Raw genomic sequence first — 27127 nt, 5'->3', positions numbered from 1 at the left:
AAACAATACATTTCACGATGTTAATAGATGTGACATCAAATCAAATCAAATCAAATGACACAATCACAAGGGATTGTGACAACCATCAACAACAAAGTGCAGAGGTCAGCATACTACTAAACCTTTTTCTTGTGACAGGAATGCTCTCCGTCAACCTCAGAGGGTTTTATAGCATGATGTATTCATAAAGACACCAGCAAAGTGAATCACTCACAGAATTCCTATAGTGCAGAAGGGGGTCATTCAGTCCATCGAGTCTGCACTGACCCTCTGACGGAGTATCTTACCTCACCTCCGCCCTACCCCGTAAGCCCACACATTTACCATGGCTAACACACCTAACCGGCATATCTTTGGGCTATGTGAGGAAACTGGAGCACCCGGGGGAAACCCACGCAGACACGGGGAGAATATGCAAACTCCACACAGACAGTTACCCAAGGCCGGAATTGAACCCAGGTCCCTGACGCTGTGAGGCACATTGTGCCACCATGCCGCCCAGCAAACAACAAGATGCCAGCATCAGGCTAAGGACTGTGGGAGCAACAAAGAACAGGATGTGCAGCTATGGAATAAACACGGGAATTGATTGGACGGTGGCTGTTGCCACGCCTTGAACAGATGGTGATTGAACACATACCCTTGTCTGTCGTGTTCGTGAAAGAATTGTGAGCCCGTGACAGAGACAGGGCTCTCAGTTTCCGTGACCACACGTACAGTGATTGATTAGTGCCTGTTCTTGGAGCATGTGACTGGAAGCATGATCAGTGTCAGATATCTATAAGGAGGAAAGACAAAGACCACATCGCAGCAGTAACCCAGGATCAACCACTATAGAAGTAAGACCCTGAATCTGGGATCGGGTGACATTGGAGCAAAACCCAGCTGCAGGGAATCTGATCATTTTGCCTCGCCATGGGTAATATCTCTAAGTTCAATTCGTGAGTTTAGATATTTTGTGAAGTTTTGATACCTTTTGATTACTTTGGTGTAAAACTGTGTAGGTCAGAGGTTAGTTACTTTGTGTGAAATAAAGTAAAAACAAAGGTTAAATACTTTGTGTATAACGAAGTTTAATGCCTGGTGTAAATTTGGTAACTTGGTACAGTACAGTAAGGGAGATTTGTTGTACAATGATTCAAGAGTTTGAGAGTATTGTCCACGGTGTCAATTGACCTGAGTTTGAGAGCAACAGCTTCCAAATGGCCCACACGGAGCAAAAAAAAGAGAAAGCAGTGCCAAGGAGATAAATACTATGTTCGTCCACCCTACAAGGAACAATCGAGCAGCCACAGATCAGCGCAACATCCAAACTGATCAGGCGTGGGTCAACATAAGGCAATGGAAGAAAAGAATGAAAACATACCCAAATTCCAGTCCAACCTCCAAGCCAACAACAGGACCTGGAACCAACAGAGGCTGCCAGTCTCCTGACAGAACTCTTTCACATCTCATTTACCGTTCTAAGGCCTCCAGACCACCTCAACCTCTAACTTCAAGGTCTTGACAGAGGATAGATGGGGTAGTGAGAATGATATTAATGCTAATACTGTAATAACAATAATGTTGGAATAGCATTAAGGCAGTAAAATTAAGGTAATGCATAAGACTAATAACAATGTACAACTTGAAGTAAACTAATGTAACTCTAATCATGGGATTGAGACTTGATGAGGGTTGGGGGAGGTGTAGTTTAAGAGTCTGGTATATACAGGGTTAATGTGGGACTGCATACACTATCACCCACTCTAATGTAAGAAAGTACATGACCCAGAACAAGGGTAAGTGTGGTGTTAAATGAAGGCATGTTAAGATCTAGACATGGAGATAGCTCCTTGCTGGTATACTGTACAAGTATGTTTACTAGTTATAAAGACTTACTGCTACATACAAAAGAGTATGAAGACTACTTTTACTTTAACAGACACATTCTGTAACCAACACCATTATAACAAGAATTATGGATGAGAAGGGCCATTTGACCATCTAAATTCACCTATCCAAAATAACACCAAAGCCTCCCAAGTGCAGTATCCAACTTTTTCTGATGGTTTTCACCTTCGCGACTATATCTGGCAACGTATTCCATACATAGATCGCTCTGGACAGGATTTCCTGAAGACAATGGGGGTCTCGCCTGTTGCTGGAGAGCTGGCAAGAACTCCACTGTGCCACCTTTTGAGCCAGTTTAAGCGCCAGTCAGGCACTTAACTGGGCAGTGGCATGTCTTCCTCAGGATCAAGGACCCAGAGGGAATAGGTTGCACCCATTGCAAGCTGTCAGCCAATCAGTGGCTGGCAGCTCTATTGAATGCAACACCATCGGGAATGTCCCAGGTGAGTGATGGTGGGACAGGGGAGGAGGGAAGGGGGTTGGGGGGGGGGGGGGACAAGGGTAGGAGTTGGCTCCCAGCATTTTCCCCCCTCCCTCCACACTTAATACTGGCAGGTCCCTTGATCAGTGACCCTGACTCCGACCTCCAATCTCTTGGAGTCTGAAAGCAATTCCGTATTGGTTTGTTTGTCATGTTCTCCCCCCCCCGGGGACTCCCTCGCCTGCTGTCACATTAATACCTGCAGCGGTGAGATGAAGCATGTAAATGGCCATTAATTGTCCACTTAAGGGCCTCAATTGACAGTGAAGTCTGTGCCTGTCATGGACTTAATCGGGATGGAGGTAGGAAGGCGACGGGAACTCCACCTGCAACTTTCCCACCTGATTAAATACCCTCCCTGCCACCAGACACAGCACTAAATTCCACCTTCTTTGTGTGAAGGAGCATTTTCTGATCTAAGTCTTTAATGACCTCTTAACAGTTTGAATCTGCCTCTCATATCTTATGCTTATGTTTACTTTAAGCTGTATTCCAGAACTGCTATTTCCATTTAACTTCATTATTCCCACTGCACTGATATCGCTCAAACGCCTCCTTTGAGGTACCACAGCTCAGTGTAAAACCGGTGAAATTAGCCTTGTGCTTCCTCTCTGAACTGTCTCCAACTCTTGTCCTCACCGATGTCCTCACAAGCACACTTCCAACAGGTATTCCAGCGAAACAATTGTATGCATGCCCTCATTGGAAACTGATGAACCATGAGATTTTTAAAAATGTTGGTTGGACTTTAACCTGGTGTTGTTAAAATTCTTACTGTCTCCAACTCTTGTACGCAGCCCTGTGCATTAGCCAGAGCTGCCGTCAGGGCGCTGTCTGATCAGAGCAGTGTATGGTTTGATCAGAACTTCCTCTGACTTACAGTCTGCTGACTTGCCTAATTGTGCATTGGTCACACATGTTCAGCAGAGAAACCCCAAGATTCTGAGATCTCTTTCACCTGCATCCTCAGCTATTTCACCATGATTAATGGAGCACATGCCTTGTTGTTTTTCCCTCCCATGTGTGATAATGTTCATCAAATTTCATCCACCATTGTTTGGTCCATATAAAAATTTCAAACTGAAAATGCTCCATTAGGCAAACAAAAAAATTACACTGGGAAGATGTCAGTCACTGTTTCTGCTTCAGAATAGCTTTAGCTGCTGTTACTAAACTTATTAACTTTCATTTAAATTAATGTTTGAAGTACCAACCTATATTACATCAATACGGCACGGTAGCACAGTGGTGAGCACTGCTGCTTCACAGCTCCAGGGACCTGGGTTCGATTCCCGGCTTGGGTCACTGTCTGTGTGGAGTTTGCACATTGTCTGCGTGGGTTTCCTCCGGGTGCTCCGGTTTCCTCCCACAGTCCAAAGATGTGCGGTTAGGTTGATTGGCCATGCTAAAATTGTCCCTTAGTGTCCTGGGATGCGTAGATTAGAGGGATTAGTGGGTAAAATATGTAGGGATATGGGGGTAGGGCCTGGGTGGGATTGTGGTCGGTGCAGACTCGATGGGCCGAATGACATTTTTCTGTACTGTAGGGTTTCTATGATTTCTATGAATACTTTTAATTTTACCCAAGTTTTCTGTGTTTGAAGCAACATTTATTATGTTGATTACAGCTCATCTCAAAATAATTTAAGAATATCTTCCTGTACTTTTTGAACTTTGAGCTGGTTATAACTTTAACTTTGCAACCATTATCTTCTGACAAGTGACGGCCACACCTATTATTCTTCCACAAAGTGTTATTCTGGGCTTGTATTTGTCTACATGAAGGGTTACTCACCCAGCTCATCCATAGCTTTGCAGGGGTTTCTGGCACTATCCACAGAATAGCGCCAGAAACTCCTGCAAAGTATAGAAATTAGTTACTGACATGGAAAGGCAACTCCCAATTTAACGAAGAACTGAATTTTTGTACTGAAGATCTATAAATTTCAGCAGATCCTTAGGGCCGAATAATGTACCTGAATACTGCCATGCTGTTTTACTATGTTAGTTATGTTGTGTTGATAGAACAGGTGGAATTTTCCCGTCCTGCCCGTCACAGGAATGGTAGTGGGCGGGACACGGACCATGCAAAGGTCTGTTAACCTGGGGCGGGATTTTCCAGTCTTGGGGCGAGCGTGGCCGGAAAATCCCAGCCAACATTTCTTTAAAATCTCATGGCTCATCAGTTTCCAATGAGGGCATGCATCCAATTGTTTTGCTGGAATACCTGTTGGAAGTGTGCTTGTGAGAACATCGGTGAGGACAAGCTGCGAAGCCCTCATGGTATAATAGCTTGCCAACACTCGTGAAAGTTCAGCCATAATCTTACTGAATGGTGGAGAAAACTGGAGGGGCCCCAGACCCACTGCTACTCCTAATTATTAATATACTCCTGTGAAGTACCTTGGGATGTTTTAAGGGTCATTAATAATGCAAGTAGTTGTTGTTAGAGAACTAATGAGTGAACAAACATTAGCACTCACCCTTGTCTCGGTTAAGGTTGGTGTTTGTGAGGTTTACAATCGCGTCAGTCTGTTCTTCCGTGATGTCACCTTGCACAGCTATCACCTTTACTTTGCCAATCTTTATTTCTATGGAGTTCGCGAGCTGAAGGTAAAGATGTTGAGCATCAAGAATTTTAGCATTCTTTTCTTTCTTTCCAATGCACTTTGTTCTGGCCAAGGGACTAAGCACTCAGTTTGTTCTTGGGTTTCCACTAATGGAAGCACACGACTCAATTTTAACTCACTGATAGCAAAGTGAACAACTGGTCCATCAGGAAGTGGTGGATCTAAACGGCTAGGCCTCATTAACCTTCTGACTTCCTGACCAATGTCAGGTGGTATGATGCTGTCACTGAGGGCCCCGGGGGAACTGTTGCTGTCACAAGGAATCTCCACAATGAAAGGAGACAAGGATAGGGGAGAATCAAAGTTTCTTTGTAAGACCCAGAGAAACACTTCTGACCCTCTTAACCTATGAAGGAATTGAAAAATCTGTTCAAAATATACCTTCCTAGAAAAATATCTTTCTGAACTTGGCTCCTATTCCCAGATGCTTTGGCTGATGCTGATGAAGCCATTAGTTCTCTTCCACTCAAGCCTGAGCTTAAAATAGAAGGTTGGGTCCAAATGACCCATCTGGGCCGGGGCAGGTAGCCTTGCCAGTTAAGGGGCAGGAAAGGAATGTGTAAGATTTCCAAACTTCATTTTAAATGGCCCTCTGCCTGGTTTCATTATAATGCTGTAAAATGGTGTGGCTCCTCCTACCTGCTGTGATTTCTGTTGGAAGACATCAAGAAAAACATTGTACACTTTGCGTTCAAAGGCAACAATGTAAATGCGTCTAATAACCGATGGTTTCTTTTGTGATAAATGATTTCCAAATCCAGTCAACATGCTTTCAATAGCGTCCTGTGGTTTCATTCCTCTCAGACCTGCAAAAGGAAATTAAAATGAAACCAGGTGAGGATTCACTGTCAGAAATATCTTTGCTCAAATTATTGACCTTTATTGCCAGTATCACATTCAATGAGATACTAATTTGGAGGCTCATTTGTCCATTTATTATTGTGATTTGCAGACTGCTGCATTTGACTTCTTAACCATAACTAACTGTAGTCATTATTTACTGATTTAATCTATATATAAACCTGAGGTCACTTGTCAAACTGTGATCTGTACTATATGGATTTGTGTGGGATGTGCAGCTCTACTAACAAGTTACGGTAGGATCTTTTGGTCAGACTTCAATTGCTCGAGGAGTCAGGAGCTGATGAGGACGCGATTTGAAAATTGCAGTCTTCTCCAGAGTTCAAAACCTCTGTTGAATGTTCCTACTGCTGCAAAGTTAGTTGCTGGGGCGGGGAGACGGGGATGGGGGACGGGGAAGGGGTGGGGGAACGAGTGGGGGGAGGGGAGGGTGCCTTTGCCACTGGGAGCAAGCAGGCAGCTCCCGTTTCCTGGAATCATTTGGTATTGAGCTTGCATCTTGTCAAATTAGGGCATTTACATTTACGAACAGCTTTGCATGAGTGATGTAACAGTAGGACAGGAGCAGCACCTGGCATTTATCTGGGTGTTGGGTTCACTAACCTACTTTGAAAATCCGGCCCTATAAAGCAACAGTTGTGGAAGTCAAATTCCAGCGTGATCTCACAGTGTCACATTCAATGAGACACTAATTTGGAACATTTTCTAACCATATATTAGTGAGCATTGAGTTGTGAATACTAGGCAAGGAGCTTAAAACATGCATTGTGTTAATATGCTGCACGTTATATAATGCCGTAAAATAAATAGATTCTAGCTTAAGATAACGAGGATTTTTGATTTTGATTTGATTTATTATTGTCACATGTATTAACACTATGTTAATACATGTGACATACAGTGAAAAGTATTGTTTCTTGCATGCTATACAGCCAAAGCATACCGTTTATAGAGAAAGAAACAGGAGAGTGCAGAATGTAGTGTTACAGTCATAGCTAGGGTGTAGAGAAAGATCAACTTAATGTAAGGTAAGTCCATCCAAAAGTCTGACAGCAGTAGGGAAGAAGCTGTTCTTGAGACCTCAGACTTTTGTGTCTTTTTCCCGAAGGAAGAAGGTGGAAGGGAGAATGTCCGGGGTGCATGGGGTCCTTAATTATGCTGGTTGCTTTGCTGAGGCAGCAGGAAGTGTAGACAGAGTCAATGGATGGGAGGCTGGTTTGCGTGATGGATTGGGCTACATTCATGACCTTTTGTAGTTCCTTGCGGTCTTGGGCAGAGCAGGCACCATACCAAGTTGTGATACAACCAGAAAGAATGCTTTCTGGGTGCATCTATGGTGCATTGGAGGCAATCTTAGGTAATCAGACACTAACAAGGATTGAGCCATACAGACCTGCTGGTCTCTAAGTTCATTTCCTGTCTCTGTTCAGTTAGTTAATCACAGCCAAGGCAGCAGTTGAGGATGTGAAAATTGGTCTGTCCTTGAGGTTTTTTTTGCATAATTTTTGGTAATTTTATTGCAACCAAAAAATCCAATTCAAATTGAATCCAATTCATGGTCCTCACATGAGAGACAATCAGGATCCAAGCTGACAGAATGAGGCATTGCACCCTATCCCGGGTTTGATCCAATGCTTCATCTTGGCCATAAGGCTGAGATGGCTTTGAAAAATGGCATCAGGTAAAATCTTGGTTTAACTTCGTTGGCTATTCTGATCCTTTACTCTACCCTAGCCTGGGCAAACCACCATCACAGGTGCCAGCACAGCCCAAGTGCAAAAGACGAGCCTTGTCACCTGCCTGATCATGGTTTCACCCGAGGGTGGCGAAAATATGTCCTAGTTTTTTGACACATAATTGGTATTTACAACAGCTGCTATAAGTGCGCATGTGTTGGACAAGAAACAAATTGGCTGGAATTTTGCCGTCCTGCCACCATGGGAATCGGAGCAGGCAGGGGGGTGGACCATGGAAATGTCCACTGACCTCAGGCAGGATTTTACAGTTTCGGGATGAGTGAGGTTGTAAAATCCCGCTCATTATGTCTGACCAGGTGATTATTTTAATTCATTCTTGGGATATGGATGTTGCTGACTAGGCCAGCATTTATTGCCCATCCACAATTGCTCTTGAGAAGGTAGTGGCGAGCTGCCATCTTGAACCACTGCAAGGTCCATGTGGTGGAGGTACACCCATTCCTGTGCTGTTAGGGAGGAAGTTCCAGGAATTTGAACTAGCAACAGTGAAGGAACGGTGATATATTTCCATGCCAGGATGCTGTGTGATTTGGAGGGGAACTTCAGATGGTGGTGTTTCCTGTGGAACCACGGGCCAAAGAAACTCCTTTTGTGAGGCAAAATTCTACAACTCTATGAGATGAAAATCCTGCTACTCTGACAGCAGTTACCTGCAGGGAACGATACTGTGGTAATCTGATTTTTTTCACATTCCTGCGGTGCTTTTTCTACCGAGGCTGTTATCAGTGCAGGATTATTTTGACCGACCATATGAATGATGTAATCGCAGGAGAGGTTCCCACTTCTGGTAACTACAACACCATCCCTAGGCTGAGAACCTAAAGAGATCAGAGACATAAAGTTAAATAAAAGTTATATATATTTTCTCTCCATATGAAAGTTTAATAATATAATGCATTTAAACATCTTCTACAACCGCATGCTCGGAAAATAATTATTATACTCTTAGCTTTGCTTCAAGTATATAAAAATAAATGAAGTCATCAAACAGATCCAAATGCCAGGTTCAATTAAGTTCTATATGGTGACACCACTGTATATGGAGCTCACACTGGTGTGAAAAACTGGGATTATTTGATACAAATTATTTGCATGAAACTATCCCCCACTTACTACATTTTCCTGAATAAATCAACCTGCCTTTATCCAGTTCAGACATGAATTATGAGCATTAGAAACAAGACTTGCATTTACATAGCACTTTTTATAGTTCAGGATGTCTCAAAGGCAGTATTCTCATATCTACATTTATAACGTGCTGTGGTCCCTGACAGACCATATGATCAGGCTGGAACCTATGGAATGGCAGCACGGGAAGCTGGACCAATCGGGAATGAAGGTGCGTGTCCTGGGAAGTCAACAAGAGCAGACCTGTGTGATATTTCTGTCAGATCCTTACATTGTACATAACTATTCCTTGTAAATAAGCCCCCTGTTGGAGTCACATTGAGTCGCCTCCAGTTATTGAACATGCCAAATAGTGGCAAATCTGGTCCGTGGGCAAAAGTGATTTCATAGATCAGAATTTCTACTTGATTCCAGAGAGCCTTGGCAGGATCATGAAACCGCTCGGAAAAAACCCTCCCCTTCTCACAAAAGTTGTTTTGAAAGACCTGCAAAAGAAATTGCATTTAAAGGATGACATCTCACTGGTTTTCAATTGAAACTCTTGCATTTTGGTTCAAAGGTGAACGAATAAATAGGCCTCAACAATATGGGCAGCACAGTGGTTAGCACTGCTGCATCAGAGCGCCAGAGACCCGGGTTCAATTCCAGGCTTGCGTCACTGTCTGTGTGGAGTATGTACATCCTCCCCATGTCTGCGTGGGTTTCCTCCGGGTGCTCCGGTTTCCTCCCACAATCCAAAGACATGCTGGTTAGGCGCATTGGCCATGCTAAATTCTCCCTCAGTGTACCCGAACAGGCGCCGGAGTGTGGCAACAAGGGGTGTTTCACAGTAACTTCAGTAACATGGTAAGTGCATAATTTTAGTTTAGGTAGGCGTCATGATTGGTGCAGGCTTGGAGGGCCAAAGGGCCTGTTCCTGTGCTCTACTGTTCTTTGTTCAATGCAGTGTTAAAGTAAGCCTACTCATGACACTGATAAATAAACATTAAACTTTAATTGACCGTTAAAAGTACGTCACTGTAAATCACTCAACCAGCCAGGCAGTTAATGTCCGATGAAAGTAGATGGTAGGACTGAAGTTAACAATCATTTGAAATATCATGAACGCACAGTGCAAATATTATCGGGGGGATCCGAAAAAAATGGTTGGTTCCAATGAGAAAAACAATGTGTTTCTCTGGAGAGAATCAGGCCGGTTTTCTCTCCAGATCTTACCCCACACTGTCACAAAAACACAGCTGGGCATGTTGCATGCTGTCCTGTCGGGGATCGGGGCCTCAACATGCCGACAAAGCCTGGCTGCACTGAGATCAGGATGCCATGATTAAAGGGCGCCCCAATCAAAACAAAGGTAACCTCCCCCACCATAGAGAGCTCAGAGATTCCCCCACTATCCTCCGTAATCACAGCCAGCATTTACCCCCAAAGGCCCCCACCCCAGTCGGAGCTGAGATTTACCCCCATTTCCCCCTCCCTGCAAAATTGGCGCCAGCATTTACCCCACCCCTTGACTGCAGCCGGCATTCCTCCTCCCCCATCCCCCCTCAAACGTCAGTGCCGGCAATCCGCATCTTTCCCACCGAACATCAGACCCCTTCACCCTGACCACCTGTCCACACAGACACACCCCCCACAAACAGACATCACCGGCATCCCCATCTGCCATGTCTGCTCCTGCCTACCATCACTTATAAATGAATCGCACCCCTCCCCCCCACCCCCCCCCCCTCCCCCCATGAGGCTTCCACTGGGGTCCTCCTTGGGCACAGCCCCCCCGGCACAGGTTAGCAATGCCAAGTTGGCATGTGCATGATGCCATCCTGGCAATGCCAGCCTGTGCTGGGGGCAGTGCCAGGAGCATTGACAGGACATTGCCTGGCCACGTCCCTTTCTCTCAGGAGCTATACTCACCTCTATGCCCTGTGAGGATCCCCACGACAGGTTCATGTCTGGATGAACCTGTTGCAAACATTGCCAACATGACATTTGAAAATACAGTGGGAGCTCAATACCTGGTGGGAGCCGGGGGCGGGGAGGGGGGGGGGGGGGGGAGGGTGGTTTAATTATATGGAAATATATTTAAATGTTTGTAAATCAGATTCATACCCAATGTGGGTATGAGCCTGTTTACGTTGCCAGTGAGCGGCGGTGAAAATCGGAAGTCATGATCTTGTCGGCAAGATTCGTGACTTACGGGTTTCATCAGATATTGAGCCCGTGCCCCCAATTCTGCAGACGATGAATGCGGACTCAGGGTCCCGCCTTACATGTTAACCAGAGACAGGAAATGAGTTCCTTGTTCTCTTAGACCGTGCTATCCCAGTTTAACTTGTGCATTAGATGTTGCTTCAATTCACGGGAATCTGAAACTTAACGATGGAAGCTGATTACTTTAATTGGGAATGAAAAAGCCTTAATTGTGATAGGTTATCAGAGTATGTTGTGACATTTCTTGAGCATTGGGGGCAGCCAGAAGACAGCAATGGGAACAGTGGCCATTCCTGATAAAGTCCCACATCTTCATGGATCAGTCATTCTGGATCTGCTTTAACTGGAATTAAATTCTTGGCAGCAAATGAAAACAGAATTCCCGAAACACCCAGCTGGTCAGGCAGCTTTTGTGCAGAGTCGGTTCGCATTCCAGATTCTGAATCATGAACTTTAGTTTCATTCTCTGTAGATGCTGCCTTAATTGCTGAATAGCTGGTTTCAGTGGTCCAAGTGTAAATCTTAGCTCCTGACGAAGACTGTGACTAATTCTATCTAGTTGGAGCACTCAACCATCACCAGGTCCTCATGACCAATGCCAGAGGATAAAACCCTGCTCACCCTGCCTTCAATTAGATTCATAAGAGTAAAAATTGTAATCATTGGGGATTGTTGATATAAATTAATATGTCTCAAAACTACTCAAATCTCCAGTCCTCTGCAGTTTTTTCTTATATATAATGCACATATATACATATACATATATATCTGTAACTTACCCAACTTCTTGCACTCATCTGTGACAGTGCTGCCGGCTGCTGCAAATATTGCTCCAGAGACGCCTAAAAAACAATCAAACAACAAAAATTGTGGCTATCTAATTCATTTCTAATTATGACAAGTAACTTTGGACAAGTTTTCTGCCTGATATCCAGTGTCAAATCTCAAAACGTGCAGCCTTTCACTTTTGCACTTATTGAATGTGTTGTTATTGCAAAGAAATGAAAGTAAGAAACTGGAATGATTTAACCTGGAAACTCCACTGAGTTTCCAATTTTAATGTGGAGATGCCGGCGTTGGACTGGGGTAAACACAGAAAGAAGTTTAACAACACCAGGTTAAAGTCCAACAGGTTTATTTGGTAGCAAAAGCCACACAAGCTTTCGGAGCTCTAAGCCCCTTCTTCAGGTGAGTGGGAATTCTGTTCACAAACAGGGCATATAAAGACACAGACTCAATTTACATGAATAATGGTTGGAATGCGAATATTTACAACTAATCAAGTCTTTAAGATACAAAGAACGTGAGTGGAGAGAGCATCAAGACAGGCTAAAAAGATGTGTATTGTCTCCAGACAAGACAGCCAGTGAAACTTTGCAGGTCCAGGCAAGCTGTGGGGGTTACAAATAGTGTGACATGAACCCAATATCCCGGTTGAGGCCGGCCTCGTGTGTGCGGAACTTGGCTATCAGTTTCTGCTCAGCGACTCTGCGCTGTCGTGTGTCGCGAAGGCCGCCTTGGAGAACGCTTACCCGAATATCAGAGGCCGAATGCCCGTGACCGCTGAAGTGCTCCCCAACAGGAAGAGAACAGTCTTGCCTGGTGATTGTCGAGCGGTGTTCATTCATCCGTTGTCGGAGACAATACACATCTTTTTAGCCTGTCTTGATGCTCTCTCCACTCACGTTCTTTGTATCATAAAGACTTGATTAGCTGTAAGTATTCGCATACCAACCATTATTCATGTAAATTGAGTCTGTGTCTTTATATGCCCTGTTTGTGAACAGAATTCCCACTCACCTGAAGAAGGGGCTTGGAGCTCCGAAAGCTTGTGTGGCTTTTGCTACCAAATAAACCTGTTGGACTTTAACCTGGTGTTGTTAAACCTTTTACTGTGTTTTCCAATTTTAGCCTGAGGAAAGGTGGGGATTTTCCCCAAAACATAGGAACATCCCCAAAATGTGCAATAGAAAATTGAAAGAGTCATCTCCAGGATAGGTAAATACCTCCTATTATCCAGCTCATGGTGGTATCATCTCAGCCGCAGTGGATATGCCATATCGTAAGACAATGGTGAAGTGGCAAGGTCACTGGACTAGTAATTCAGAGGCTGAAGCTAATGCTCTGGGGACACGGGTTCAAAGTCCACCAGGGCAGCTGGTGGAATTTAAATTCATTAATAAAATCAGGAATTGAAAGCTAGTTTCGGTAATGGTGACCGTGAAACAATCATCGATTGTCGTAAAAAACCCATCTGGTTCACTAATGTCCTTCAGGGAAGGAAATCTGCCATCCTTAACCAGTCTGGCCTACATGTAACTCCAGACCCGCAGCAAAGTGGTTGACTCTGAAATGTTCAAGTGAGACTTTCAATTAGAGATGGGCAACAAATGCTGGCCTTGTCAGCAACACCAACATCCCATGAAATAATTTTTAAAATCCTGAGATCATGGTGAAAAATGTCGTAAAAAGAACAATACAGATAGATCTGAAGAGCAAAGATAAATGTAAGAAATAGCCGGAGAGAACTTTTCCGACAACTCCATATTAACCACAATATTGAGCAGAAATCTCAATAATTTTGTTCTATTTAAGTAAAATATTCCATCACTCCAACCCTCCTCTCTATTTACTTTCTAAATCTTGACAATTTCATAAGTGCAGCTGCAGTAATTGCAAAACTAAGTCCGTTAACATGATCATTCCAGGGAAGGGCCATCCATCTTATCTGAAAGTAGTAATTGCAACCGTTATTAACAGTTTCATAGTGACAACCACAGAATTTAGTGAAAAATAATATTTTTCTTATTGAATACAGACAAGAGGATATCTGGCAATGGTTAAGGAAATTATGATCTATTCATTTCTAGTTAACAAGAAGCACTTTGCTGTTTATGAGAAGATCTCTCTAACTTTATTCCTAATTCTTTCACTGCTTGGGTACAACGCCCCACAATACACATTTTAATAATATACACTCTGCCACCTTGTGGTCAATGTCAAGTCGAGGTTTCAAATATTTCAATATCAGGAATATAAAAAGAAACAGCTCTTATAGATTCAAATTGGAACACTACCCCACAGGCAACTTTCAAAGTTGAAATACCAGTTCGCCAATTTCCCTTCCCTTTTTTAAAAAACTCCTTCAAATCCCATTTTGTTTAATGGAAGTGTTAAGTTCCGTATGTGTTTGGATATTCCTTAACTGACAAAACTCACCAAATCAATTTCATTACAGGACTGAATGTGTTATTCAAAAGTTCAAAGATTTTTTCCCAATGAAATTTGAAGGACTAAGGGGTTAAATTTAAACAAAAGGTAACTTACCAGAAGTAAGATCCAGTGTTGTATTTGTGGAATTCACTATTCCTTTCACATTTTCCAAGGTTATGTCTCCTTGTTTCACCTCCACAAGAACTTCATGGATTCTCAGTTGTGTAGGCAACTACCCTCCCTTTTGAGCTGGAGAGGAACACAGAGACTTGCTCTCACTTAGCGTCAAATACTGTCAGTTCATATCAGGAAGTGCCAAGCATATTATCACCCTCAGTCCATCAAATGCTAAAATCACTTTCAAAATAGTGCCATGCACTAGAACAGGGTGGCTATTAGATTTCCCTGTTACATCAAGAAACCAATTTGACTGGTTATTCAATCCAAAATAACAGAAATTTAGAGTTTGCAGATTACCAGCACTGTGTAACTGTTGGGGCAGTAAGAAGTCTCACAACACAGGTTAAAGTCCAACAGGTTTATTTGGTAGCAAATACCATAAGCTTTCAGAGCACAGCTCCTTCGTCAGATGGAGTGGATATCTGTTCTCAAACAGGGCACAGACACAGAAATCAAATTACAGAATACTGATTAGAATGCAAATCTCTACAGCCAGCCAGGTCTTAAATGCACAGACAATGTGGGTGGAGGGAGCATTCAACACAGGTTAAAGAGATGTGTATTGTCTCCAGACAGAACAGCTAGTGAGATTCTACAAGCTGTGGGGGTTACTGATAATGTGACATAAATCCAACATCCCGGTTTAGGCCGTCCTCACGTGTGCGGAACTTGGCTATCAGTTTCTGCTCAGCGACTCTGCGCTGTCGTGTGGCCTCCTGGACTTGCAGAATTTCACTAGCTGTTCTGTCTGGAGACAATACACATCTCTTTAAACTGTGTTGAATGCTCCCTCCACCCACATTGTCTGTACATTTAAGACCTGGCTGGCTGTAGAGATTTGCATTCTAATCAGTATTCTGTAATTTGATTTCTGTGTCTGTGCCCTGTTTGAGAACAGATATCCACTCCATCTGACGAAAGAGCTGTGCTCCGAAAGCTTATGGTATTTGCTACCAAATAAACCTGTTGGACTTTAACCTGGTGTTGTGAGACTTCTTACTGTGCTTACTCCAGTCCAACGCCGGCATCTCCACATCATAACTGTTGGGGTGCAGAATTTGCGTTGAGAATTATTGCCTCGTTTAATTACTGACTGAAGTGAATACAATTTATAGTATTGTGAAAAATGTAGGGTGGTCTGCGGTGTTCCTGTTCAATTGATTAGTGCATGTCCATTGTTGAGGCAGGACATTCAGTAAAATAAGTTAAAAATTTATATCGGAGCTTTTCAGTGAACATATCCATGTTTAAACAAATGCAATTTACAAAAACTTTTTTTATTCTTTCATGGGTCATGGACATCATTGACTAGGCCAGCATTTCTATTGCCCATCCCCAATTGCCCTTGAGAAGGTGATAATAAGCCACCTTCTTCAATCGCTGCACTCCATGTGGTACAGGTACACCAACAGTGCGGTTAGGAAAATATAAAGTTAAATATGAAGTTTATGTTTGGTCGCTTTACAAAATTACCTCAGGGTCTAGGTACAGGTGAGTTGTGAGAATAAAGAATTTTACAGGGACGAGTGGAAGTGATCATTACCTGTTTGAGTGTAACTCTGTTGTGTCGTCTGTGCCGCTCCCTAAAATGTTCAAATGTGAAGAGAAGAAAGAGTTAATTTAAATTATGAATGAATTGATAAAATAGAAATCTTTAACTCATCCTGCTCTAATAGATTGAGTGAATTCAGTATTTCAATAACTAGGCTTTGAGATGTCAATAATTCCAAAACGTAACGGTTTCAGAGTGACTGAAATCTGTTTGCGATTAACAAACAATTTCTTGAGTTAAAAAAGTGACTGGAACAGATTTGCACTCTCATTACCTCACTGTGACAAATGTTCATTTTATCAAACCTTTGAATTATTTCCTTTCAGTATGAAATCAAAAACATTACACACTAAATTAGCATGGGTGCTTTCTATTGTCCAAAAATTGTCTCATTCTTTACTTTGGTCTTGCTCATTAAGGAATCATCACCATACATGGTACGTTAAATAAAATTTATATTTCTGGTGATTCGATACATAACAAATTATTAGACTTGGCATGCTATTGGTTACATGCTGAAAATATTTATCACTCCATTCATGATTCAGAACATTTGAAGCATTTCCAAATTGGCTTTATGCTTAATTCATGTTTTAGGCTGTGGCATTTATTTCATGATGACAGTGAGGTTTTCGCGTGAGCAGTGGGAGAGACCTTACCCTGAGTGAGACAAAGCCAGGGTGAGCTTGGGTATCGGGAATTTGCAACACAGTGAGATTTTCTCTTTAAATTTTCTAAGTTCAATCGTCTAGTTAAATGTTTGATAAGGCAGCTAACTCAGTTAACTGAGTGACAGCTAGGTGTCAATCACCTGGAACCTGATTAGGGCCTCAATAAGTGTTGATTACTATTGAAGCTTAACCAGCGTGTGAATCATCTCAGCTCACATGGGCTCTATTTAAGAAAGGGACCATTGCAAGTGCACGATTAGTGAGCTTTGCACATGAGCAGTGGGAATCATAGAATCCCTACAGAGCAGAAGGAGGCTATTCGACACTTTGAGTCTGCACCGACCACAATCCCACCCAGGCACTATTCCCGTAACCCCTCATATTTACCCGACAAATCCGCCTGACACTAGGGCTAATTTAGCATGGCCAATTAACCTAACCCGCACATCTTTGGACTGTGGGAGGAAACCAGAGTACCCGGAGAAAACCCACACAGACATGGGGAGTAGGTACAAACTCCACACTGACAGTAGCCCGAGGCTGGAATTGAACTTGGGTCCCTGGCGCTGTGAGGCAGCAGTGCTAAGCACTGTGCCACCGTGCCGCCCATAAAACCGCCTCACCCTAAGTGCAGAGGGGAATGAGGTGCTTAATGCCTTTTTTTTTCCTTTGCTTTCTAAATTCTTAAATCTTCAGAGTGGTCTTGCCCTGCCACAGCAGTCAAGGCTACAAGGGAGAGAACTGATTATAGAAATGCAGAGCTCTCTCCCACATGAAGTATCAGATTTCAGCTCAATTAGTAATTTTGAACCCAAGATCAACAAATCTTTGCTAACAAAGGGTATTGAGATATGGGGTGACATTCTCCGGCTTCCCTACCATGTCTCCCGCCGGCGGGAGGTGGCGCATTGTTCATTAGCAGCGGGATTCTCTGGTTCAGCCTTTGTCAATGGGAATGACCATTGACGTCACCCCACATCAGCAGGAAACCCGCAGGCTGGGATGCGCTGCAGGCAGGACTGGAGAATCCCAACGGAGTGAGTGGTTGGAGAATTCCAGCCTTGGAGCCAAGACTGATGGATGGAGTTAGGCCACAGGTGAGTCAAGGTCTCACCAAGTGGAACAGGCTCAAGGGACTGAATGAGCTACTTCCGTTTCTATGTTGCTGAAATAAACGCATTGCATAGCTGAAATGTTAGGTTATTAGTTTCTACATTGTAATATGTTCTACTAAAACAGAGAGCTTGTGAAAATGAAATCCCTCCAGGATGCAAAGATTACCATTGTGCTAGCACTGGAATTCAACTTCTTTGCGTTAAAAGCATCAGCAAAACTGTCATAAACAAATGTCTCAAATGCAACAATGGAAATGGTTTTCATGTTGGACGATGTGATAGCCGAGAAATAATTCTCCATTCTGCTGAAGACTGCATTGATGGCAGTTGTGCAACTGATTCCACCTTTACCTGAATAAAATCCAAAAACACACAGGTAAATCTCGGAAAAATCAAAGGAAGATAAAAACAAATCAGAATAAATTGACCAAGTGCTCATTTGGGGGAGAGGTTACCTGTCCCAATGGCTGGGATTGCAACAGTAGTGATATTCCGCTTTTCACATTCCTCAAGGACCTTGTATACTGATGCTGTGATACCAGCTGCTGTTTTGGGTCCAACCATGTGCACTATATACTTGCACTGAAGCTGGCCACCACTGGTGACCATGGCACTATCAGTTTTCTGTTTACCGAGGAAAGAAATTCAGCCGTATTAATCTCTAACTACAACTTTGCCAAGAATACACTTATTTTTTGCTCGCAGCCCCATGTAGCAGATCCGTTCGCTAGCGGCAGGGTTCCGATCCCACTGTTGTCAATGGTCATTCCCATTGACACCACCCCACATCAGCAGGAAAGCCGTGGGTGGGGCTGCGCTACAGGTAGGGCTGGAGAATCTCACTGGTGTGAATGGCTGGAGAATTCTGGCCTTGGAGTCAAGATGGGTGGATGGAGTTAGACCACAGGTGAGCCAAGATCTCACCAAGTGGAACAGGTTCAAGAGACTGAATGGGTTTCTAAGTTCCTGAAATAATTCTTCCAGCTGAGATGTGTACCATTCACCTGGAGGTTGGGATACTCATTGGACATTTCATAATAAAGCTTTGTAGAAGCATAGAAAAATCATGGTGCAGGAAGAGGCCATCTAGCCCATCACGTCAGCAATGGCCAACAAAAAAGAAATGGGCTGCTGATTTTCCAGCACCTGGTCTGTAGCATTGCAGGTTACAGCACTAAAGATGCAGATTGTGATACTTTTGAAATTAGTTGAGCGTTTCAGCCTCAACCACTAATTTTTAGGCAATGAATTTCAGACACGCATCATCCTCTGGGTGAAAAAGTTTTTCCTCATGTCTCCTCTAATCCTTCGACCAATCACCTTAAATCTATGCCCTCTGGGAATTGACCCTTCAGCAAGGGGAAACAAGCCTTTCCTGTCAACCCTGTCTGGGCCCCTCAATTTTTTACACCTTAATTAGGTCACCCCTTAGCCTCCTCTGTTCTAAGGAATCTAACCTATCCAATCTCTCTTCAGAACTGAAACTTCCAAGCCCTGGCAACATTCTTGGAAATCTACTCCGCATTCTCCCCTGAGCACTTATGTCCTCCCTGTACAGTGTCCAGAACTGTAGCACAGTGGTTAGCACTGCTGCTTCACAGCGCCAGGGACCCGGGTTCGATTCCCAGCTTGGGTCACTGTCTGTGTGGAGTTTGCACGTTCTCCCTGTGTCTATGTGGGTTTCCTCCGGATGCTCTGGCTTCCTCCCACAGTCTGAAAGATGTGCTGGTTAGGTGCATTGACCTGAACAGGCACTGGACCGTGGCAACTAGAGGAATTTCACAGTAACTTCACTGCAGTGTTAATTATTGTGACTAAGAAGTAAACCTTACTTTAACCCGAGCTGTGGGCTAACCAGCATTTTATACAGTTCCATCATTTTTGTATTCAATACCTCGACCATACTTTCTTGACCACCTTATTCAACCATCTGGCCACCTTCAAGGGTCTGTGGGCATGCACTCCAAGGTCTCTCACTTTCTCAACCTCTCTCAATATCTTCCCACTTATTGAGAGTTCCCTTGTTTGCCTCCTCAGAACCTAATTTTTTGTGATTGAATTCCATTTGTCACTTTTCCACCCACTCAACAAAACCACTGATATCATTCTGGAATCGACATCTATCCTCAACCACATGGCCAGTTTTTGTGCCAACTGTAAATCTCCCAATCATACCTCCAACATTTAAGTTTAAATCATTAATATAAACAACAAACAGCAAGGGCCCCATTATTGAGCCGTGTGGAACACTAGGAGAAATTGCTTTCCAATCACAAAAACAGTCATCATGACACTGAGCCAATTTTGGATCAAAGCTGCCACCTTCCTTTGTATCCCATTGGAGCTCACTTTTCTGACCAGTCTGCCATTTTGGACCTGGTTACGTGCCTTACTGAAATCCATGTAGACAATATCCACTGCACTACGCTCATCAATCCTCCTTGTTTCTCAAAAAAAAGCTTCAATTAGTAAGACATAATGGGTGGGATTTTATGGCCTCACTTGTCCCAAAAGTGGGACATCCTGCCCAAGGTCAACGGACTGTCCCATTGTCCACCCTTCACCCTCTCTGATTCCCATGGCAGGTGGGGCAGTAAAATTCCAGCCATAATTCCCCTAACATTACCATGCTGACTATTCCTGATCACTCTGTGCCTTTCTAAATGATAGTTTGTCATACCTTTCAGAACTGTTTTCAACAATCTTCCCACCACCAAAGTAGACTAACTGATCTATAATTTTCTGGCCTATCCCTCACACCTTTTTTAAAATAATAATCCAATATTTGCAGCCCTCCAATCCCTTGGGTCCTCACCTCTTATCTAGTGAAGATTGGAAAATGATCCTCAGAGCATCCATTATTACCTCCCTGACACCCGTTCACAGTGTGAGACACAATCCATCTAGCCCTGGTGATTTTTTCCATCTTCAAGGATGGCAGTTCCTCCAGTACTTCCTCTCCCCATTATGCTTATTATGTCCAATATTTCATGCTTCTTTTTAACTAGAATGTCTGAATTATCTCTCTCCCTGGTGAAGACAGAAAAGTATTGATTGAGAATCCTGTCGACATCTTCTGCAACAACTCACAAGTTACCATGTACATCTCTTGATAGACCCTACCTTTTCCTGAGTTATGCTCTTGCTCTTAATGTGCTGGTAAAATATCCTAGGATTTCTTTTGATTGTACCTGCCAATATTTTGTCGTATCCTCTCTTTGCTTTCCTAATTCCTTTTTTACTTCACCTTGTACTTTCTATACTCCTCTAGCTTTCTATAGTATCAAATCTTTTGTGACTGTCACAAGCTTCCTGATTCTGCTTTACCTTGGCCTGTATGCTTCTGGATAAGCACAGTAAGAAGTCTCACAACACCAGGTTAAAGTCCAACAGGTTTATTTTGTAGCACAAGCCACAAGCTTTCGGGAGCACTGCCCCTTCATCAGGTGAGTGGGAATTGTGTTCATAAACAGGGCATATATAGACATGATGCGCGTTATCATACACGAGGCTTGATGCTCAGGAAATAAAGGCTTTTATTTGCTGTAACAAGGCAGCTACCAATTATATACACGATCCCAGACTGAGGGGTCCCAGCCAGAGCAGGGACCTTTATACCTCTCCCAGGAGGCGGAGCCCGACTGGGATGTACCACAATACTACAATCCAAAGGTGTAACAACCCCACCCTAACCCCAACAGCAACAAGTAGAACAACCCATCCCTAACCCAACAGCAACATATATACATACTTGTAGTACTGGCTAGACCCTGGCTCAGTACTATCCAGTGGGAACCAACGATGGTTCACCACATTCACCCCAGACAGGAAAGCAGAGTCTGCAATCAGTTCAGCAATGATCCAATCAATGGCAGAGCCAGGCTTGAGGGGGCACATGGCCTACTCTTGCTCCTAATTCATATGTATATTCCAGAACACTTTTAGGTGAAACCAGAAACACGTGTGCACAGGAAAGAACAACATGAGGAGACCATCTGGTCACATGAGATTGCTTCTCCAGGTGACCAGGGAAGTTTTTGTAACTGGTTACCGATTACCACAGACTAGAATAACCCCACATCCCTAAACATCTTTATCATCCTGAAAAGTATTAAAGTAACTCTGGAGTCCACTCAATGACAATGCCTCAACGACACAATGGAGTGTTGAGAATCATTCACTCACAACCCTCCAATTTCAGAGAGCCTTACAAATCTCAGTCCTAGATCGTCTTTGTATTCTGGACATCCCGGCCGAGTCAAACATTTTTCCTGCGTGGACCATGCAATGCCCTGTAAGAGTTCTTGATGCTCACATAGGTAACCTCTCAGACCTCTGCATGGTCCAGCACACAGGCCCATTCTATTCACTCTCACCTCATGGGATAATACCTTGATGTCCAGTGCACTTTGGTTGCAATCCCTTTATGTAAGGTCTGTTCCTACCCATGATAAGGAGATGAGCAGACCAGATAATATTTCCATGTGAGGTCTCAAAAAGGCTTCAGTCAGTCACACACATTCTCTAATCCTACACTCAATCCCTCTTGCAGTCAAGGCCAACTTGCCTCCGAAGCTGCAGCCTTCACCTCCATGTTACTCAACATTACAACTGACAAAGGACCGCTGGGAACAATTGAATGTGCACATCTCATCATTCCCCTAACATCTAAGGAAGCCTCGGGTTTTCTATTGGTCAGACTACAGTGGTGAGCTTTGCTCTTTTAACCTTCAAACTGCACCTACAGTGTTTCTTGCACTCACATAACCTGTTTAACTCCCCTTGATGACTCTTTGCATTGACCTCACATCTCATGACAGAGCAACAACAGCAGGAGATGCAATGACTTCACTGAACACTCTGTGTAGACATCATTCTCAGAGCTCAGGACATAGTGAGCCGCAAGTAATGCAAGTAATGGATTGCATGATGCATGCCCAGGCTGTGCACTCACAAATGATAGCCAGTGCTTAAACATCCTCTTGTCTGAATGTGCAGTAATCACAATGTGGAGAAGTGGCTTAATGGGAGGATGTTAATTGACTCTGATGGGGGACCAAGTTCCATGTCCTTGAATGCCCACAATCTGTGAAGCAACTAGCAACAAGGTGAGAATTCAGGACATTTCCAAACAGTGTAAGTGAAGATACAATTACAAGTGCCAAAACTAAATGTGATGGTTGTACACCTGTGCCACCTATGTGCCTCCAAAAACATTTTAATCTTTCTCTGCTTACCACTATGCTCTTCTTCAAAGGTCCTAAGCACTCAGATATCTGGAATACAGATGCCTGTCTGCTGCACATTTTTGTTCTGCAGACAGACAGGAGGATTGCTTCTCATCCCAAATGGTGGATGAGCAATTTAGGAGCATGTATGTCTGTAGCGGCTCCTAAGCCTGCCCCTGTAAGTGATTGGCAAGCAGGATGTCCTGCAACTGATAGGACATTGAGTGTTCAAGAGAGACTGGAAATTCCCGCACGAGGTCAATGGACATTTCCATTGTCCACTCCTTGCCCGCTCTGATTCCGTGGCGGGCAAGGCGGCAGAATTCCGTCCCATCTGCTGCTGAGTCCTGCAATCCAAACTCCCATATGACATCCCTGTGCATTCACACTGCCTGATGCCCTTCTGAATGTCACTTTACAATGAGTAGACCATGCCATTTACCCTGGCAGAACACAACAGATTGCTCATCCTTTTCCTGCACTGCTGGCTGGCGCTTCTGTGGGACCCACAGGCACCAACCTCTGCTGCCTCTTCCACCTGGGCCGCCATGGTCAGATGGGAGAGCCCCTGCTGCCACCTCAGGGAAACCAAGCCTCCCGCCTACCCTGGATGGCCTAGGGGAGAATGTGCAGGGAGGCTTTGCTGAATTGTGGGGCCACAGGTTATGATGCACTATCAAACACGATACGAAGACTCCAGTGAGTGAGCGAGTGAAATTAACAGGCTTTTATTCACAAAGAACAGGAGCACACCCTTGTAGCTGACCTGGCCTAGACTGAGGTGAGGAGGAGGAACCATCACCTTGATACCTCACTCTGGGTGGAAAGGGAGGAGTCTCAGGTGGAAAGGGAGGAGTCTCGGGCCAGGTGCAGCATGGGTGTGTCCAGGCATACACATGTAGTTACAGTGGTTCACCGCAGGTTATCTACTCTGAGACATTACAATGGATTCTGAATCCTGAGCTCCTGGCTTGCAGTGAGAGAATGTCTGTACAGTGGGTGCCCTTTGTTGTTTGGCCCTCTGAGGTAAGATGAGGATGGGGACTTCCTGCCCACCCCCATCACGAGATTCACCAATCTCCTCGTGCATGTAGATATAATGAGCTGACCACCACACGATTGCACATGGCCAGCCATTCCCACTCCAAGTGGCAGTCACTTTCATTTCCACACCTGCCAGCCAATTTACACTTCAGAATGGAAGGTCCCTCCCACAATGGCCAAGGGTTAATCCACGATAATGAAAATTGAGAAAAAGGACAATATGTAAACGGCAGCATGGCAGCACAGTGGTTAGCACTGCTGCTTCACAGTGCCAGGGACCCAGATTCAATTTCCGGCTTGGGTCACCGTCTGTATAGAGTTTGCATATTCTCCCCACAACTGCATGGGTTTCCTCCGGGTGCTCTGGTTTCCTCCCACATTTGGAAAGACGTGTTGATTAGGTGCATTGACCCGAACAGGCGACAGACTGTGTCAACTAGGGGAATTTCCCAGTAACTTCATTGCAGTGTTTATGTAAGACTTACTTGTGACTAATAAATAAATATTTCACACTGAAAACAATTAGGTATTGTCAGACTGCTGAGGCTTTATAAGGCTCTTGTCAGACCACTTTTGGAATATTGGAAGCAATATTGGGCCCCGTATCTGAGGAAGCTTGTGCTGGCCTTAGAGAGGGTTCAGAGGAGGTTCACGAGAATGATCCTGGGAATGCAAGGCTTGACATATGAGGAGTGCTTGAGGATTCTGGGTCTGTGCTCGATGGAGTTTAGAAGGATGAGGGGGGATTGCATTACAGAAAACTGAAAGGCCTGGATAGAGTGGACATGGGGAAGATGTTTCCATTAGTAGGACAGACTAGGATCTGAGGGCCTCAGAGTAAAGGGACGACCCTTTAGAACCGAGATGAGGAGGAATTTCTTCAGCCAGAGGGTGGTGAATTGGTGGAATTCATTGCCGTAGAAGACTGTGGATGTCAGGTCATTGGGCGGGATTTTACAGCCTTGCTCATCCTGAAACTGTAAAATCCCGCTTGAGGTCAACAGACCTTTCCATTGCCCACCCCTCGTCCGCTCTGATCCCCGTGGTGGGCAAGGTGGTAAAATTCCAACCATTGAGTATATTTAAGACAGAGATAGATAGGTTCTTGATTGGTAAGGGGATCAAAGGTTACGGGGAAAAGGCGGGAGAATGGGGTTGAGAAACTTACCAGCCACAATTGAATAGTGGAGCAGACTCAATGGGCCTAATTCTGCTCTTATATCTTATGATCTTATAGGCTCTTCGACAAAAACAGGTGAAGTTTGTGTTCTTCAATGAAGTCAGCAGAATCATGGAAGGATAAAAACAAAATACTGCGGATGCTGGAATCTGAAACAAAAACAGAAAATGCTGTAAAATCTCACTCCCACTCACCTGATGAAGGGGCAGTGCTCCGAAAGCTTGTGCTGCCAAATTATCCTGTTGGACTTTAACCTGGTGTTGTGAGACTTCTTTCTATTCTCTCCCCACAGATGCTGTCAGACATGCTGAGATTTTCCAGCATTTTCTGCTTTTGAATCAAGGGAGGCTGTGGTTTTTGGCATGCGTGACTATATTAAAGGTATTGAACAATTCATAGTTAAACACAATGTAATTGCTGTATTCATCACAGACCAGCAACCAATAAAACCACAGAACGCTGCACTATAGAGCCAACGATTATATGCTCTGGCTTAATCATTTTTTGTAACTCTTGGTGACCCTTTTCCCCAATGTAGTTAGCCTGCAGCCGAAATTCCTCTAATGGGTGAACTGCAGCCTGAGCAGAGTGAAGGACAGGAGGGATTATTTTGAAATAAATCAATAACAAGGATGTTTCTTAGCGTTTTGTTTCCGAGCAAAAGGCTATTTTTGTCATCTTTCACTTTCGATTTTGGATAGCAACACACACGGAAGTATATTTCGCAGCAAAACCTTGAGCTTTGGATAAAGGTGGATTTCGCACGATTGAACTCCCAGTCGAACTCTCACTTTCCCCAAAAAACAGGCTGAGCTCCTTCCGAAGATCGATAGGAGTGGAAAGCTGGAACTTTAGCCCTGAGAGTGGGGGAGCTCAGGCATGGCTGGATTCCCCGTGTTAGTGGAAGGACTGCCTGTTGAATTGGACTCCGTCAAAAGCAAACTAGCCATTTATTTTCAAAGTAAAAAGAAATCGGGTGGAGGAGAGTGTGAGATCAGAGCACACCCTGATCAGGGGAAGCTGCTGGTGTATTTTAAAAATGAAGAAGGTAAGGCTTTATCTTGATAAATTAATTTAGAGCCGCATCCGGTTTGTACTGCTGTAGAAAATGTGGACATTCGGTACTATTTTCCACTGATAAACTCTATTATAAAGTTCTGTTGAGAATGCTGCACATTGCTGCTACTGTTCTGGGATGTAGCGTTAAGGCAACTTTTTAATACCTGGGATGTGTAGTTATTATTGACTGTTAAATTCTGCAATTCAGTTAGACAATTGCGACATCGATGGGGTTTCTGAGGACAAGTGTGCCGGTCTTACACCCAGTGAATCAGTATTGTGTTTCTCTGCGAGTCCAGTTCCCTAGGACTAGAAGATGTATTCAGGGAGTTTATCTTTTGAAACCATATGGGGTCTGGCTGACTTCTATAGAAGCCAGTCATCACCATCCCTTGAGATATTTAATTTGAGCTCGAAAATAAAAGCAAATTACTGTCGATGCTGGAATCTGAAAAAAACAAAATATTTTCTCCGGCTGAATTCTCTGGCTGTTCACGTCCCACCTCCGCGGCCAGCGAGAATGGAGAATTCAGCCAAATCTCCGCTCACTGCAGCGGGACCGGAGAATCCCAGCCGCGAGTGAGGTCGGAGAATCCGGCCTCAGGGAGAGAGCACGGAGCTACCTTTGCTCAATTCTCTCTCCACAGATGCTGTCAGACCAGCGAAGATTTTCCAGCATTTTCTTTATTTTTTTTTGTTTAATTTACATATAAGGAGTTCGCATTCACTAATTCCAGATTGCTGCTGGAAAGCAGAGCAAAACCTGCCTCCTCTGAATGCGTATTGTGGGGAATGCACAACAAGAAGGTGTAATCTTACAATTGGAGTCAAACCATTCAGGACTTAAATTGGGAAGGGTTTCCTCACACAATATATAGTTTAAAAATCTGGAACTCTTTCCTCTAACGTCCATGAATGCTGAGTCAG

General features: G+C 43.9%; 1 protein-coding gene and 1 pseudogene across 1 annotated transcript in view; one reads left to right on the top strand and one right to left on the bottom strand.

Annotated features, from left to right (window-relative positions):
- Nucleotides 1-694: 694 nt before the first annotated feature.
- On the bottom strand, nucleotides 695-23467 carry LOC144503954 (protein mono-ADP-ribosyltransferase PARP15-like; annotated as a pseudogene).
- A 2102-nt stretch (nucleotides 23468-25569) lies between these two features.
- The window catches only part of parp14rs3 (poly(ADP-ribose) polymerase family member 14-related sequence 3), a 61605-nt gene continuing 60047 nt past the window's right edge, over nucleotides 25570-27127 (top strand). The window contains exon 1 of the mRNA XM_078227969.1: nucleotides 25570-26189. Coding sequence (XP_078084095.1) covers nucleotides 26021-26189 — 169 coding nt within the window. The 5' untranslated portion in view covers nucleotides 25570-26020. The remainder of the gene's footprint in view (nucleotides 26190-27127) is intronic.

This window comes from Mustelus asterias, chromosome 14 (assembly GCF_964213995.1).
Source record: "Mustelus asterias chromosome 14, sMusAst1.hap1.1, whole genome shotgun sequence".
In the NCBI taxonomy this organism is placed as follows: Eukaryota; Metazoa; Chordata; class Chondrichthyes; order Carcharhiniformes; family Triakidae; genus Mustelus; species Mustelus asterias.
This window is presented reverse-complemented; position numbering and strand designations above follow the sequence as displayed.